Genomic DNA, 17799 nt, shown 5'->3' on the forward strand with positions numbered 1-17799 from the left:
CCCCCCACCTTATCGTTTCTCCATAGCACTGACCTAGCCAACAAGCTTCAGGAGCTCTGAGTCTCAGTGGAAATGTTATTTCTCAGCTCAACAGAGGAAACACAACTGGCCTGAGAAGGAGGGGTGGGGTTGTGGGTGGGGCTTGGGGATTTGCCTCACAGGAGGCTTTTTCTGACATCACCTGGAGAACTCACTACCTTCCCCACAGACACAGGGGCTGGTCCGGAGCCCAGGGCACTCGGTCTGCAAGGTGGCACACCTAGCCTTGCTCCCTAGGGGCACTGCTAAGTGGAAGCAGAAATGCAAACTCCAGATTCCTGGAGGTGGGCAGAGCTGGCCCCTGGCATGGTGACAGCAGCTCCTCACAAGCTGACTGTTTTTTAAATGCCTGAAGAATTTTTGCAATAATGTAAGGAGACCTTCTGATAAAGCCTTGTCTTTCCCTCTGTATTTTTCAGCGGTGCCAGCCTCTAAAATCGATAGTATCATTTCATGTTTAGGATGGGCAAAGCAAAAGCAGACTAGGCTTTTGGACTAGGATGCATGTCTTTACAGGAAGTGAACTCCAGGCACCTGTGTCCCCCTGAGTGAGGGTGGCCTTGTGCCCTATGTGCACCCATCTGTGGCTTCACCTCTGCTGCAGTGGGTTGCACAGTTAGCCGATTACCCCATCTCCTGAGAGCTGCAGCTGAGACCCGGTGTTCACGGAGCCACGTCCACACCTAGTGAAGGGGTCAGAGCAGCCTGTGACTGTCCCCACTAAAGGATCCTGTGGCAGCTCCTTGTAGTGGGGCCATCCCAGACCTGTGTCTTCTGGAATTCAGTGGAGAGAGGCCCCTACCCAGACAACCTAAGATGCACAGCAACCAGGCAGGGGGTGGTCACCCTTGTCAGCTCGGCCCTCTGGGGGAGACAGGGAACGGATTGCATGCCTGAGGGTAGGCCCTGACTCTGGACCCTCTTCTTTCCTACCGAGCAGTAAAAGCTGCACCATCGGGATGGTTCTTCGACTTTGGAGCGACACAAAGATCCACCTTGATGGAGACGGGTAAGGAAAGCCCCTTAACAGGTGGATGGGATGAGGGGCCATCAGGTTCCTCTCCCCTGGCAGGGAGGACAAAGATACTAGGGTGAGTGGAAGAAGCAGGACAGGAAACTGACCCCACCCTCGGTGTCCATCTGTGAAGGTCCTGTTGCCTCATAAAACTGGGAGGGGGGATATAAAATTTGGATTGAAGAAGCAGAATTGTGGTTATAGCTTTCCATTTTAAATTTTGTCTTCCACTGATACAGTCTCCATACAATTATAAAATAAATAAATAAGCAAATAGATGGGATTGGAGATAGCAGGTGGGGGATGGGAGGTAGCAGGTGGGGTAGGGCTGCTGCCTGAACCAAGGTAAATGGTGGTTCAGATGCCCTCGTTGCCTCCACCCGTTAGCGGATTTTAGTGTCTGGAATACCTGGCACTGCTGAGTTAAAAGCAGGTCTTACAGATTTGAGAGCTTATCTTGGCTCTTTTGCTTTACCTTGTCTCCAAGGCAGCAGGCCTGTAGGCCCTCACCAGACAGTGTGAGACACTCAGGCCCTGGGTACCACGCTGGGCCTGCTCCTGGGTCCTTGGTGACCAGTCAGCAGCAGTTCTAACCACAGTGTCTTTCTCTTTGCTTTTCATTCCCAGCGGATTCAGCGTCAGCACAGCAGGAAGGATGCATGTCTTTAAGCCTGTGTCCGTCCAGGCCATGTGGTAAGTAAGGACCTTATTTCCTTAGAAACACTTTCCTAGCCAACAAGAATATATAGAAAAACCCTCTTCTACTTGGAAACTCATGTAGATGTGCCAATTTTGTATATGTGGCAAAATATATGTAGCATAAAATTTACTATTTTATCCATTTTTTTAAAAGATTTATTTTATTTATGCATACAAGAACTGGGGTACAGGCCAGAGGTGTGGGTGGGGGGTGAGAGGATGCACAAGAGACAGAGTGGGGAACAGAACAGGCAGACTGACTAAAATACACTGCGGAGGGGAGCAGCGGGCGAGACAGGAGAGGTCTGCTGCACCATGTGGATCGCTCCCTGGCCAGGAATCAAACTTGTGCTGCAGTGGCTACGGATAGCTTCATAGGTTGCATCTTAACCCCTTGTGCCACCAGGGAGGCCCCTATTTTTCCATTTTTAAGTGTACCATGCAGGGGCATTAAGTATATTCATGATGTAATACAGCCATCACCACTGTCCTTCCGGAACTTTTTCATTATTCCAAGCAGAAATGCTGTACTTGTGAAACAATAACTTCCCTTTTCCCCTCCCCACAGCCTCTGGTAACCTCTGTTCTGCTTCCTGTCTCTATGAAGTTGCCTATTCTAGATACTGCTTGTGATTAGAATCATTTCTGTCTGGGTCCTTTCACTTGGCATCATGCGTTCAGGAGTCACCTGTGTTGTACCACGTGCCAGAGTTTCATTCCTTTCTAAAGCTGAATAATATTCCATTGTGTGGATAAACCATGTTTGTTTTCATCTTTTCATCTGTCCATGGACATTGGGGTGTTTCCACCTTTTGGCTGCTATGAACCCTGGGGAATAAAGTATCTGTTTGAGTCCCTGCTTTCTGTCCTTTTAGGTATATCACTAAAAGTGGAAGTTTTTTATTATTTTTGCATCACAGAGGTGTAGGTTCACACCTCTTCAGGTGGGTGTTACCACACCTACTACCAGGTCACCATAACCCTTGGGGCTCCTTCTCCCCTTTCTGTCCTAACCCAGACTTCCCCTTTAGTAGCCTCAATTCTGCAGTCATAGTCTAGGGCTTGTTTTGATTTAGTTTTGCCTATTCCTTTGTTTTATTTCTCTTTATTCCACATGAGTGAAATCATTCAGTATTTGTCTTTTTCTTTTCTTTTTTTTTAAAGATTTATTTATTTATTTATTTATTTATTTATTTATACAAGCACTGGGTATAGTCAGAAGCCCGGGAGGGTGAGAGAATTCACCAGAGCCAGAGCGGGGAGCAGAGCAGGCAGAAGGACCGAAGTACACTGCTGAGGGGAGCAGCGGGCGGCAGGAGAGGTCTGCGCGCCATGTGGGACCCTCCTCCGGTGGCCGGGGAGCAGCCGGGGATCGAACCAGCGCCTCAGAGGCTGCGGGCAGCTTCGCAACCCAGCGCTCAACCGCTGCGCCACCGGGGAGGCCCTTGTCTTTTTCTTTTTGACATTTTTGACATAATCCCTTCCAGTTCCATCCATGTTGTCACAAATGGCAAGAGTTCATCTTTTTTCATAGCTGAGCATTATTCCATTTGTGTGCATATGTCACATCTTATTCCACAAATCTGTCATTGCAAACTTAGGTTATTTCCATAGCTTGTTTATTGTAAATTGTGCTACAGCCAACATAGGGGTGTATATACCCCTTTGAACTAGTGGGTAGTTCTTTGGGTAGATACCGAAGGGTGGAATTGCTGGATCACGTGTCACATCTATTTTTAATATTTTTAATATTTTAATATTAATATATTAATATTTTAATATTTTGAGAAATCCTACTTCTAAAAGTAGGATTTCTAGATCACATGGAAATTCTGCATTTAACTTTCAGAGGAGCCACTAAACTTTTCCATAGCAGCCGCCCCATTTTAGATCCTCACCTGCAGTGCGTGAGGGTTCTGGTTTATCCATAGCCTCCTCAAAGCTTGTGTTTGTCCTTTTTTTTCTTTTAAAGTAATAGCCATTGTAATGGGTGTGAGCGCTATTATCATGGTTTTGATTTGCATTTCCCCAATTAATTAATGTCAAGCATCATTTCATGTGCTTATTAATAGGCCATTTCTGTATTTTCTTTGGAGAATTGTCTTTTCAAGTCCTTTGGTCAGCTTTTAAGTGGGTTGTTTTTGTTGAAAGTACTTTGTCTTTACATATCTACAATGTAAAAATGTCATTCTGGCACCAGTTCCCTTGCTTGTGCCAGGGCACAGCAGGCCCTCTGCTCCCTGAAAGCACTGGGTTCTGCAGGGCATTGAGCACCTGGGAGACAAAGAACAGACACAGCCATCTTGAAAGTAATCTGGAAAAGACTCAGGAGGAAGCTGTGATTCCTGAAAAGACTGAGTTCCACCCAGTGTTTCAAAATAAATGTTCATTTCTCTGGGACAGCGAGACTTCTGCAGCGTTCTCCCAGGGACCATACGTTGACACTGCCCTCCATTCCCCCTCCTCTGTCACTGCACACTGCAGTCAATTCTGGATCATTTTGGGGAAAATCGTGAAATTATCATTCTGTCCATGTTTCAGATTGTTTCTTCGTGTCCCTGGGTAATTTGCTATCTCCCTCTCTACAGGCAAATAAAAAAATAGGTCCACATGTTTTTCTAAAACTTCAGAACCAGAGCTAAATTTAGTAAACGCTCAGTGTAACTTCATTCCCTCAGCCAGCGTAGAGATAGGACAAATATGTACAATTGGGAGCCGTGACGTGGCTCCCCGTCTCCACAGCTCTAGCTCTGTCCAAGGCTTCGTTCCTCCACCCTTTCTTGATTCTGACTCAGCCCATTCACTGAGAAATTTCAGTCTGTATTTTTGTAAAAGGAAGTAAAAAATGACTAGGTTGGCCATGACCATATATGTTTTCAATATTGTTTCTTCTGCCATACCTGCCCTCCCCGCATCACCCCCCCCCACCCCCCGCTCCCTGCCGTCCCCGCAGCCTGTATTAAAATGAGTTTCTAGAACTCATTTCCTTAGGAAATCTAAGCATCTAAGCTCTTTCAGAGTTGATGAGGGGGTCAGAAATTGAGTATTCAGCATGCCAAAAAGTGTTTCTGGTGCTTTTCTTTGCTGGGCTTAATCGTGGTTCCTCTGTTCACAGAAGTAAACCTTAACAGGGTTCTCAGTGGAATGGCAAAGGACTGAGCTAGCCTGATGGTTAGGAAGCTGTTTGGTGTCCCTCTCTGCAATGGTGAAGGCTGTTCTGTCCACTCTTGGGCTCAGAGCGCCTTTCAGAGAGTAACTGCTGCCTGGTGGCTGTCAGTTCCAGGCTGCCTCATGCCCCCCACATAACCTTCTGTGGAAGGTCTCTGAACCACCCTCCCCCTGCCCCCTTGGTAAACCCTTTTTTAGGGCAGCCCAGCAAGCATCCTTGTGCCCCCCAGGCCTGACCCTCTCCCCCTCCTCACCCCAGGTCTGCCCTGCAGGTCCTTCACAAGGCCTGTGAAGTCGCTCGGAGGCACAACTACTTCCCCGGGGGTGTGGCCCTCATCTGGGCCACCTACTACGAGAGCTGCATCAGCTCGGAGCAGAGCTGCCTCAACGAGTGGAACGCCATGCAGGACCTGGAGTCCACGCGGCCCGACTCCCCGGCCCTGTTTGTGGACAAGTAAGTACAGTGCCTCCTCACCCACATGCCTCCCCCACCTCGCCCCACACAGGGCCACAGGCCCCCTGTGCTCCTCTGGCTGAGGGCTGCCTCTCCCATGGGTTTGTTTCAGCATCTCAAGCAGGGGCTCCTAAGCTGCTGCCCTTGTATGGTCTTTTTGGTAGGGGGAGGGTCTGTGACCACTGCTCCCTTTTAAAAATACTGACAAATGTGGGTGTCTTGCATTTCCAAGGAAAGGGCCCAACTTCTATCAGATTCTCAGTGGAAGATGTGACCCATTACTTCTTTGGCTCTTGAGCAGGGCTCTGTGGTCTGGCCTGTCCCCTTGAGGTTGCCAAAGACTTAGCTTCCAGAACCTCTCCCGGTACCCTTAGGAGTGTCATGGACATGTTCCCTGGTCCTTTGGATCCCAAAACACAACTGCACCAACACAGACCAAGGGCACCTACCCGCACTTGTCCTGTGGCCCCAGCAGAACTCACGGGCCTGAGGCCGCGCTGAATTAAAGTATGCTTCCAGATAAAGGGGACAGCTCCCCACTTCTCTTGTGGTTGGGACTCACCTTCAGAGTGTGGTATTTAGGGACACAGCACACGAAGAGGGCCACAGGCAGAGGGGAGCAGCCTGAGCCAGAAGAGGACCAGAAGCCACATGCTGCAGGGCCTCAGAAATTACAAGCCAGCTGGGGAGAAATGCTGGTCGCCTTTGAGGATGTGAAGGGGAACTGTGGAAGAAGGGTCATCCTAGTCCATGTGGCCTCCAGTGAGAACTAGGGCTGATGTTCAGAAGCTGAGGTGGGTGGAAGGGAGTTTACATAGATAGGAGGGAGGGAGAATACATAGAGAGGGCTTTGGTGTTGGGAGGTCCTGGGAGCTGGGCCTTGCGGCTGCAGGAACATCCTTGACAGAGATTGCCAGGCCTGCTGGCCCTTCGGGCATCCCACCCTGGGATCTGGTACTCTGCAGGTCCACAGTGAGGGACATGCTTGCCAACCAGTGTTTGTCCTTATGATCCACTCTCCACTTTGCTGACTCCTGGGGGTTCTAGACACAGAGCAGGACTCCCCTTCCCGCTGAGAACACGTCCAAGTGAGCTCTGTGCTCAAGTGGGGTTCCGTTTAACCCAGAAGCATCTGGTGTTTCGGTCAGCTCTGATCTCAGGCTTCTGAGAGCCCTGTGTTTCCCTAAATGCGATTTTCTCCAGGCCAACCGAAGGGGAGAGGACCGAGCGCCTCATCAAAGCTAAACTCCGGAGCATCATGATGAGCCAGGACCTAGAAAACGTGACCTCCAAAGAAGTAAGATAACTCTAGCCTTCTCAGCAGGCCACAGGCCACAAGGCAGTCACTTGTCCTGCTGCCCAAAGCTTAACGGGCACAGGCCCAGCACCTGCTGTTCTTCATCACTGGGCTCACCTGCTCCCAGCCTTTTCCTTGCCTCCTTTTTATTTTTTTTTTTTTATATAGAGGCATGTTTTCTTTCTTTCTTTCTTTATTTGTTTTTTTTGTTTTTGTTTATACATGCACTGGGTACAGTCAGAAGCGCGGGAGGGCGAGAGAATTCACCAGAGCCAGAGCGGAGAACAGAGCAGGCAGAAGGACCGAAGTACACTGCTGAGGGGAGCAGCGGGCGGCAGGAGAGGTCCGCGCGCCATGTGGGACCCTCCTCCGGTGGCCGGGGAGCAGCCGGGGATCGAACCGGCGCCGCAGAGGCCGCGGGCAGCTTCGCAACCCAGCGTTCAACCGCTGCGCCACCGGGGAGCTTGCCTCCTTTTTAAATAGCAGTGGGACTTGGCCAAAAAAAGCGTGGGCCTTAGAGTCAGAATCTCCTTTGGATCCCATTTGCCTACCAGTTGTGTGGCCTGGGACAACTTTCCTGACCTCTCTGAGCCTGTAAGACCTTTGCTGAGAATTGCAGGTGACCCATAGATTGCCTGCTAGCCCCACCTTGCCATGTGTTTTAATCGAAATGCGAAAATTTCTTACTTCTCTCGGATCATAACTTACAAGCATGTTATTAACCCTGGACTGTCTTTCACCTGCCTTTTCATATTTCTCTGAATCACTTTTTTTTTTTTCTTGATTTGGTTCCTTTTCAAGCAAAGAATTGTAACAGCCTAAACTAGGTAGATCTAGGAGGTTGAAATTGTCAGTTGAAAAGTCATATGCAATTGTTTTATTTATTTATGCACTTAGAAAATACTGTGGTGTGATTTTAGCTTTTTACTTCCAAAGCAATTTTAGCTTTTCACTGTGGTATGTTTGATACATAATTGTAAAAGGGTGAGTGCTTTAGACTCAGTAGGAAAGGTCCCGTGGAAGTCAGCTTTGGATTTGAAATAATAATAATAAGCTTCCCCCAGTCGAATTGCCTTTGAGACTGGGTCCAGCCACCTGCACTTCTGTTCTGTGTCTTAATGGACATGTGCTTATTCGGGGGCTGGGGGAAGGGACCTTTTTTGAAAACATGGGGAATTTATGTTGTGATGTGACTACTTTGCAGTTGACAGCTGTTCTCTTTAACAGATCATATTTCCTAATATTTTCCATTCCACAGATCCGTAATGAATTAGAAAAACAGATGAACTGTAACTTGAAAGAATTCAAGGAATTCATAGACAACGAGATGCTGCTTATCTTGGGACAGATGGACAAGCCCTCCCTTATCTTCGATCACCTCTATCTCGTAAGAGGCTCAGCATGTGGCAGGGTCTGGTTTGGGGAACATAAGTCAGACTCGGTTGTTTAAAGCTTGTAAGTCAGAGAGGGAACACTTGAATTTTACAGCCTGACTCTTCACGGGGACTCCCCTCTTGACCCCCTTCTCTCTGTGATGTGGCTCCCAGCTGAACCGAGGGGAGTTGTTTGAAAGCTCTTCGGCATTATCACTGGCAGCATTTTCAGACTCTCCCCCGGCCTTTGTCACCTTCAGTCCCGAACACCTGAAGTCCCATCCAGTTACCTCCACGTGGGCTAAAATCCACTATGCCTGGGCATCCTGAAACAGATCCCTCACCTGAAATGCAGCCTCCGAGCTTGTTCCGGCAGCTGCTGCTTATGTCAGGGCCCCCAGGGCCTGGCAGGAATCGTCCTGATGCTGCAGCTGCGAGCAGGCCACGCAGGTCTCTCCATCTCTCGCTCAGATTTTCTGAATGCTGTAAATCACCATAGAAGGCAACTGGCAAGGTTTCAAAGTCAAAGACTATCAAGGCAGGCATGTTACTAAAATTAGAGAGGTAGCATGGTGTGATGGAAATCAGACCCACCAGGCCAAGTCCCCGCTCCCCAGCCCAGCCAGCAGCGTGACTAGAGCGAGTCTTTGTCTTCTCTTCTTTGGATGAGTCACCTGATCCCTCCTGGAGTGATGGCGAGGATTAAGTACAGTATGTCTTTAAGCACTGGGTGCAGTTTCCGAGGCACTAATAATGGGGGTCCTCATCAGAGCAGAAATCACTTGCTGGGAAAGTTGAGCAAATGCGTCTGCTGCTGAAGGCATGACGATCTTGTTTCTTCCAATTTTTGTTGGAAGTCATTGGTAATTCTCCAAGACGTCATGATAGGTTTTTAACATGCTAAAGAGAGGACATAAATATATATTTAATGCATTTCCACTTATCAATCCACATGTGTGCATATATTATCTAACATGCATGCACGCATATGCAGAGGTGGGTGAAACCCATCTAGGGGAAGCGTATGCAGAGATGAGTGAAGTCTATCTAGAGGAAGCTGTGTGGGAACAACTTTCCTGTCTGTCTCTCCACTAGGTGGTGGTCACAGCCTTAGTGGCGCTGTCCTTATGTTTTCAGTATGGTTTGGTGCTTTATGTCACTTTTTCCATGAGAGATACTAAAGGAATTTTTATGTTTGAGCCTCTCCCTCAAGTATGAAAATCCAGCTCGCACCCGCACTGCCAGCTGCGTCAGGGCCCCTGTAGTCACTGCATCCAGGGGTCCCCTCTCAGGAAAGGGAGTGTATGGGGACACTTAGGCAGGGGTCAGTGCTCTTGGTGAGTCTTCGTTTGCATGTCCTAAGTGCAAAGCAATATTGTTTCTTCCGTTTTTTCCCTTCCTGTGTTGTTCGCATGCCCAGAAAATTTTTTGTCATTTTTTTAATAACATTTAAAAACATGCTATGAGAAGTTAAAAGAATATAAAAGTGAGTCTCAAGAAGAAAATAAAAGCATTCCCAGCTTCACAAATCTAGAAGTTGTCAAATGTTAATATGTTGGTGTGTTCAGATGGTATTTTCCCATCTGCTTTTTTTAATGAGTCTATAGCTTCTTAAAAAGGAAAGAAACCATATATATATATAGCTTATATAAATTTAGTTACATATACTATATATATGGTTTATATATAGTTATATGTAGTTACACATGTATAGTTATCTGTATGTTGGGTATATAGATTGTGTTCTGCTGTTTTAAGAAAAGTCTTTTTCATTATGTGATGTTTCCCCGTGTCATTCAAGAACCTCCAAAAGTACAATTTATCTTATGGATCCACCATCATTTATTTTACCAATTTCTTGTTGGATCTTTGAGCTGTTTCCAGTTTTGTTCCCATAAATAGCCACAAATATCCTTGTACACAAATCCCTTTGCAAATTCTGGGTACTTCCTCAGGGTGGCTTTTTGAAAGTAGAATTGCTAGGTCAGAGGGTGGCAACTTTTCTAATATCGCTGAAAGGGAAGCCACAGAAGTCGCTTGGTATCTGCTTTAATTCGAGTGAAAGTGTCCTCTCCTGTGTGGGAGGTCAGAGGTCACTGGCCCTGCTTACAGGACCCTACTGGGGTCTTAGGAAAGGAAGAGCTGAGACAGAGAGCAGGTTTTCTGGAACTTACTCCTCCCCGGAGGCCAGGGGGCTGGTGAGGGCCTCCACACCAATGCCGACATAGTGTGAATGCCTTGGGAGCTGGCTTTGATATCCACTTCTCTGTGGCCAAGCACCTCAGACTAACCATCAACATCAGGCCTAGGGCACACTGCATTCAGTGAGCAGCTGAGGCTAACATGTGACACTTATGGGGTTTGTGTGATCTGTCCCCCAGGGCTCTGAATGGAATGCATCCAATCTGGAGGAACTGCAGGGCTCAGGGTGAGTCTGCGCCCCTTGTCTTCCCTCTTCCTTTCCGGCAGCATAGAAACCCCCAGTTCCGAGCAAGCAAGCCCTCCTGCAGCCTGCCTGTGACCGCCAGCACCCTGGGGCTGCTGCCCGGCTGATTTGCATAACTAAACAGATGTGCTTCAAAATGCCACATCCTGAATAATTCATGGAGTTTTAGATTTTCTGGGGTTTTGTGTGATGGCTTGTGTTAGGGAGAATGATTTAAAATCACACTCAAATGGTATAGGACAGCCCGGTGCTGCTAGGGCCACAAGCCCCTCCCACTGCCCCCTGCCCTGTAGAGCTGACAGAGTCCTGGGGACACGTGTCCTACCTTCTGGGCAGGCAGCAGCTCTGATCCCCGGACTAGCCCGGTTCTACCTGAGATGATACTTGTGAGCCTGGTGGGAGTCTTGCAGCCAAATCCTCAGTGTTGGCCAGAAACATATGGCTTCCTTAGTCTGAGAAATACTCAGCAACAGGAATTAAAAAAAAAAAAAATGTTTAAATCTAGACCTTCAAGAACAGATGTCTGGACATTTTTTTTAAACCAATACAACCACAAAATCACCATTCTGTGAATCTGACATGTTGGCATTCTTGAATTACTGCATTTGAAAGTCAAGACTAAACAAATCTTAAAATATATCTTTAGAACTACTGGTTAAGATGTGTTCTTCCAACAGAAAGTATTCTTAAAATGTAGGGTGCTACTGTCTGATGCTTTCTCTTGTGCTGGAAATAATTTTTAAAAGTACTTATTTCAAAAGCATTTTTAAGTATTCTATGAACTCTATTTGAGGTATTTTATAACTCCTTAAATGGTCTTCCAGGAATATAAATATTAAGTTTAGAGAACTACAGAACCTGGGTTAGCAGACCCTCTCAAATATTTGTTTACAGTCTTCCTTGTTTCAACAAGGATTTAAGTCACTTCCCAAGGGCATAAATAATGAATGGCTATATTTTGCTCTTTAACTATTTAAAAGTGGAGACTTTGATTTCTCAAGCCTCTGTATACTCATAATAGTTATGAATTTTGAAACTTTAAGCAAATTTGAAGGTGCATTTGATATTTACATTTACTTTCCAAAATTGACACTGCTTAACAACATTTGAACCGAGTTTTCTTTTAGAAAGAAAACGTCTCAAGTGGTTTTTTTTAATTATAAATTTGCTATTCTCACCATATAGAGGACATTTAGAATATACACAAAATATATTATTAGGAAAAATGAAAGTCCCACTATAACCATGTAGTCTGTTAATGTGGACTTAATTTTTCTCTACCCAACTTTTTTTGTCACTCGTTTCTTGTAGTTCCTTGTTCTCATTCTCCAGATTTGTTCTTTCTTTTTTTCCCATCACAGTGTTGACTACATTTTAAATGTCACTAGAGAAATAGACAATTTTTTTCCTGGCCTATTTGCATATCATAACATCCGAGTCTACGATGAAGAAACAACAGACCTCCTTGCCCACTGGAACGAAGCGTACCATTTTATAAACAAAGCCAAGTAAGTGGGAGGAGAAACCAAAGACACAGGGAAAAACTGGCAGATGCCGGGAGGGCAGAAATTAATGGCAGTCCCAGACAAGGCTCCTGGCTTGAGGAGGCTTTGATGTCTGATGGCCCTTATTTTAGACCCCAGCACCGCAAACACCAGAGGGGTCAGGTTGTTGATCTTCTCCGCGTGGGGGCCACAAATGAGCTTATTGTGACATTTGACACCCCGTTTTGCCATCAACACTGGTTGCAGGTGAGAATCTGACCCCAAGTGGACACTCTTGGGAGTTGCTGAGCTGAAGGAGGAAGAGGAAGGGCCTGGCATTCAGAGCACCTTTGCTCCCCAGAGGGGCCTGCCCATGACTTGCCTTCTTGCCTGACTTGTGCAGTGTTCCTGTTTGAATGGAAAGGGACAGACCATCAGAGGTCCCCTGCCCCTGAGCCTGTCCCAGACTCCCCCCCATTTGGTCCTCACCCTACTCTCCTGTAGAACAACTCTGCCTTATTGAAATCAAGACAGAGATAACCTTTGGCAATGCAATCAAGAGAAACACCATTGTTGGCTTTGCACCCCTCCAGGTCAAAGCCACATAACATGTCCTTACAAATCTTTGTTTGCATTCCCAGGGAATATACTCAGATCAGGCGTTGTGGAGAGGGAGCTCTGTGACTGGGGGTGCGTTTTAAGCATGGGGTATAAGAAGTGAGTCTGCTCCCACCTGGTGGGCAGGCTGCATCTGGTGTAAACAGGCAGGCGTCTACCTCCTGTGCAAATAAAGTCTCGCAGGTGCTGCCTCTGCCGGCTGCTGTTCCTGTGACGGCTCAGCCTGTCTTCCCAGGCTTCTCTTTCTTGTGGCCAAGTTGGACTCCTGGACCCTGCTGTCTCCAAGTATCTTGTTCTCCCCGGGCCTTGCAGCGTTAGGTTTGCTGAGCCCATTTTATTTTTACAGGCACCCTCCGCTGTCACCCTATGCTGGAACGGCTAGTGGTTTCAACAGCTATCCCTTCCTTGACTCAGTTGCCTCAGGCAAAAGAGTTCTTAGACTCCTGGCCTATCCCAGGGTGTGGAAGGACTACCACTTTGTCCCCAAAGGCAGCCCAATTTGGGGGCTCTCCCTGCAAAACTTGGCTGGACAAGGAGACAGATTTATCTCGATTTCCCATTGTGTGCTAATTGATTTTGCAGCCAAAGTATTTCCTTTAGAGGGTGTGTGGACATCTGCTGCATAAACACCAGGACATGGGAGGATCTGGGCTATGAGATAACTCGGGTTTAAAAAAAAATCCCTTGGGTAAAACCTGAGAAAATGAAGTTGTTGAAGCTTTTTCACTCTCTCCTGCCCTGGTAGGAGGAACCGTTCCAAGTGCCTGGTACATTGCAAAATGGGCGTCAGCCGATCCGCCTCCACGGTCATAGCCTATGCGATGAAGGAATTTGGCTGGCCGCTGGAGAAAGCGTATAACTACGTGAAGCAAAGGCGCAGCATCACGCGGCCCAACGCGGGCTTTATGAGGCAGCTGTCTGAGTATGAAGGCATCTTGGACGCCAGGTGGGTGACCGTCTGGAGGGCAGGTTGGCAGGACTGAGCTGGAGAACCCTGCCCCCCAAGCTGGCCGGCGCAGTCTGCATCTCAGACCTGCCCGCCTTGGCCTGGCAGGGGGCTCCCACGGCCATAACCGTGCCTTGCTTGGGGGAGCCGTTTTGAAAAAACAACTATTGTTTGAGGTTTGATTAGTGGTTTCCAGAAGGGATCTGTTTTGATTTTGTTGGCACACACAGAAAGCTATTTTGCTGCCGGAGGGAATGGTGCCTAACTTCTAATCCGGGGCACAGCTTCGGCTTGGGCACGTGGATGCCCCATTCCCAGGCATCTGCTTTGTGCTGAGCTGGTGCCAGACTTCGTTGCAGGGAAGTTCCAAGGACTGCAGAGGCAGAGCCAGGAGCTGGGCAACCTGGGGCCCGTCTCAGCTTCCTCGTCTGAGTTGAGAACACCCACCTAGTGGGTTGTGGTGAGATTTACATACTTTTACAGGGGCTTTGCTAGTCCTTGCTTACAGCAAATAATAACATAGCTGCCTTGTAATTCTCAAACCCCACCTGGAAAAGGTGTGCAAAGTACCCGTCACCCCCATTGGCGATGACTTTACCCACGCCACACAGCCGGCAGGCCACGGAAGGGAGGGCGTCCCCACTGGTGTCGGGACCACCTGCTCCTTGTCCCCTTTCTGTTCAGTTTGGATGAGGCCCGGCTGGACCATTTCTGGCTGGTGTGAAAAAGCCACAAGCTAAATCCACCCGCTCCCTAACTTAAGTTTGGGAGGGCACGAGCGCCCCTGGAGGGCTGAATGGCATCTGGAGAGCAGCTCTGGACACCCTGGACCCCTTCACTGTCAACCAGAGGGCAGCTGCAGGGCTGAGGACAGGAAGATTGCCATCCTGCTCTCCTCTCCTCAGCCCTGCACTCACTGCCGCCATCAGGGGCTTCCAGACTGGGCTCACAGCAGCACGGCGTTCACCTTGAAATGAGCCCCACGCAAGTGCCCTCGTGGCCTACCTGGGTCGTGCCCTTGGAGCCAGCGCTGAAGGCGTGTGGTTCTGCCTCGTAGAGCGCGAGCCGCCGCCTCCCTCCATCGCCCTCGCAAGCCCACCCTGTTGGTGCTGCCCGGCGGTTCGCGGGCTGCTGGCTGACTGGCCTTGTCCCTGATAGCCCTTCCGCGTTTCTCTCTCTCGGCGTGGTTTCAAACTGCGTCATGAAAGTAGCCGTGGCACGACAGACACTTTAAAACTAACCTGGAATCTCTGACCTGAACCATTTCCAATTCTCGGGGTCTTCCCAACTGAATTCGGCGCGACACACATTCACGTGGCAGCGTCGCGGCGCGTGGATCTTCACCGACGCGCCGCTTTGATCCCCTTTGCTCCCTAGGCGTGATTAGGAGAGGATGGTCATTCTGAGCTGACAACGGAGAAGCTGAGAGAGGGAACAGTCAGTGGCCTGACCGCGTTCACAGACGCGCCAGCCTCCGGGCCCACGGCCAGGGTTCCAGGCTGGCGTCCTTGCGCGGGTCTGCCCCGGCGCCGCCCAGGACGGGGTCCCCGGAGGCCTTGCTGGCGAGCCGTGGGGATTGAGGCTCCTAGGCTGCTCCTCTCATCCTGGAGTTTCTTGGGGACAAATCAACAGACCTGGCTTTGCCTCAGTGAGATCCTGATGTCCACCAAGCCTTGGGCCACACCTGGCTGGCTCGCTGTCCCAGGACCCACAGGCCGGCCTCTGCTGACCCCCCTCTGCCCTTCTTCCCCACAGCAAACAACGGCACAACAAGCTGTGGCGCCAGCAGACCGAGCACTGCCTCCAGCAGCCCTTGGGTGACCCCGTGGGACCTGGGGACTCCTTGCCAGAGACGCTGGACGACACCCCAGAACCTCGTTTGCCCTGCTTGAGTGACCCCACCCAGCCCTCGCTCCCAGGCGGCAGGGCCACGGGTGGACCCAGCCTCCCCTGCTGTTTCCGGCGTCTTTCGGACCCCTTCCTGCATTCCCCCAGCGATGGAACTGGCAACCCAGTCCAGCTGGAGGACCTGGAGAGGGATGCCCTGTTGGAGGAGGTCGCCCAGCCAGCAGAAGTGCACAGGCCAGCCAGACATCTCCAGGAGGGCCCTGCGCCCTGCGAGAAGGAGGTGAAGAAGAAACTTGAGTTCGGCAGCCCCAAGGCCCAGAGCCGCTCCTTGCCGCAGGCGCCGGTGGAGGAGAGCGGAAGGGAGGAGGCCCCCGGAGCAGAGTGCTGGGGGCGGCCTCCAAGCCAGCTCGAGCAGAGCCCGATCAACCGGGAGAACCTCAATAACAACAACAGCAAGAGGAGCTGTCCCGAAGACTTGGAGGTAGGCGCGGGAGCCTTGTGGGGCAGCAGTCCACGCCCTGTGGCCCCACTGGAGGAGCACCCCCACCCCGCCCCTGGCCGCCTCTGCTCAGCCCTTCCCACCCCCGCGGCCAGGTTCTTTCCGGGACCTACTCTGCAGGCACCAGGGAAGGTGGACACAGTGGGTCGGGGTCCCCCAGGGAAGAGCTGCCGTCTCCCCACGTACCTTGTTCCTATTCAGGCGGGAACTCCAGCTCTTCGGTCTCCTGTGAGACATCAAGCCTCCAGCGTATCCCCCTGGCTTCAGCATTTATCACTATGAGGCTGTTCTTAATTCATCTCACCCCTCGCCCACTGTCCCACACCCTGGATTATCTCGAACCAAATCCCACATGTACCCTGCCGTCCACGCGCGCGCTCTCAGAGCTCACATAACACAGGGCCATTGACAGCTTTGAAAAGCTGACAGTAATTCCTCAGCATCATCCAGTGTCTGGATTTGAATTCAGATTCTAATGCTTCACCCCATTTGTCCCTTACAGCTGTCGTATCTGGTCGATGATCTGCAGCAAGGCCTTAGCCGCAGTCTGGCACATATTCATAAAAGCATTATTTCATTGGCCGCCTCCTTCCTGCCAGGGGATGGCCCAGGGTGGAGGCTGTGCCACCTGCTCTGCCCTGGCCCACCGTGGCCTCGGCCAAGGCTCTCCCTATCCCCTCCACTACCCCTGCCCCCATCTCCCTGCAGCTGCCATTCTCAAGTGAGAAGCCTCAGCAGATACAATCTGAGCCACGCAGAGGGCTTCTTTGTCTTGTGATAATGCGGGCAAAACTGCAAATTAGATCTGAAACATGTTCCAAAGCAAATACTAATTTCATGACTTCACCCACACACCCCTCCCTCGAGGAGTAAATACCTGTGGAGATAAGTGATGCAAAACCCCTAAGTGAGGACAGTGGTGCCTTCCTTAGTCTGAAATGGTAAAGCCGCGAGCTGTAGGACGAGAAGCCCGAGAGAAGCGGGGATGAGCAGGTAGCTGGAGCCCACAGCCTTCCTTCCTGGCCCCAGCTGCCACGGGGACAGCATGTAGGGAGCGGGACCTTAGACGGGCGTTGGCTCGTATTTATTAGCTGTGGGGCCGGGTTGGTGAGGGGGTCCAGCTGTGGATAACTCAGTGCAGGGAGTCTCAGTGCATGGAGGCCGAGGGTAGACACCAAACCTAACAAAACCAGGCAGATGGTGCTCAGTGTGACGCTGGAGAGAACAGCTTGAAGAGTGGGGAGAAGGACGGAAGCTAGCCCCATGGTGGTGGGGTGGTGGGCCCAGGTGTGCTTGGACAGGTGATCAGGGCCTGCAAGGCCCCCCAGCATGATGGCTGGCGGGGCTCTGCCTGTTGTCCCAGAGGTACTAGGCCATGGGAGGGCACTGGGGGAGGGGCTGACAAGGCCCTTGGCTGGGGTTGCAGGCAGGCAGGTGGAGTGAGCACAGGTAAGGACAGAAATGCACAGCTTGGGGTTCATGCAGAGCAGAGCCCACCACCCCTCCTGCCTTGTCCTGCACACCATGTACCCCTGTGTGTGGGCTCTTCTCTCCTCCTATGCCTCCTCGCCTGCTTGTCCCTGAGACCTCAGAAGAGGTGTGATTCCTCCAGGAGGCCTTCCCTTGTGTGGGCTTTGAGCTCTGTGCACGATTTCCTGACCTGTTCCCACCAGTGGGGTGGCCTCCTGGGGGCAGGTGCACATCCCAGCCCGGAGAGGCTCCCTGAACTCGAGCAGGATCCCCTCCCACCAGGCTGGCCCGCAGGCTCTGGAAGGTGCTCTCAAGCCTCCTGCTGCGGTAACTTCAGCATATTTCAGGACTTTAGGTTCTAAAGGTTTTACAAGAAATGAAATGCAGACGGTGTGGTCAGAGTTCAGAAAGTTTCTGTGTCAAGAGTTCAGACCTTACCACGA

General features: G+C 50.2%; 1 protein-coding gene across 5 annotated transcripts in view; it reads left to right on the forward strand.

The window, feature by feature from the left end:
- SSH1 (slingshot protein phosphatase 1) overlaps positions 1 to 17799 on the forward strand; it is a 56781-nt gene that overhangs the window by 32654 nt on the left and 6328 nt on the right. For 4 of the 5 annotated variants that reach the window (XM_037511007.2, XM_037511010.2, XM_037511008.2 and 1 more), the window contains 9 exons: positions 980 to 1048; positions 1682 to 1747; positions 5181 to 5375; positions 6579 to 6672; positions 7931 to 8059; positions 10427 to 10473; positions 11853 to 11999; positions 13339 to 13539; positions 15295 to 15868. In XM_037511007.2, the coding sequence (XP_037366904.1) occupies positions 980 to 1048; positions 1682 to 1747; positions 5181 to 5375; positions 6579 to 6672; positions 7931 to 8059; positions 10427 to 10473; positions 11853 to 11999; positions 13339 to 13539; positions 15295 to 15868 (1522 nt within the window). Of the gene's footprint in view, positions 1 to 178; positions 410 to 979; positions 1049 to 1681; positions 1748 to 5180; positions 5376 to 6578; positions 6673 to 7930; positions 8060 to 10426; positions 10474 to 11852; positions 12000 to 13338; positions 13540 to 15294; positions 15869 to 17799 lie in introns of those variants that run through there. The other variant, XM_037511013.2, reaches the window with a different exon arrangement.

This window comes from Talpa occidentalis, unplaced genomic scaffold, assembly GCF_014898055.3.
Source record: "Talpa occidentalis isolate TD23 unplaced genomic scaffold, MPIMG_talOcc4v2.1 talOcc4.14, whole genome shotgun sequence".
NCBI lineage: Eukaryota > Metazoa > Chordata > Mammalia > Eulipotyphla > Talpidae > Talpa > Talpa occidentalis.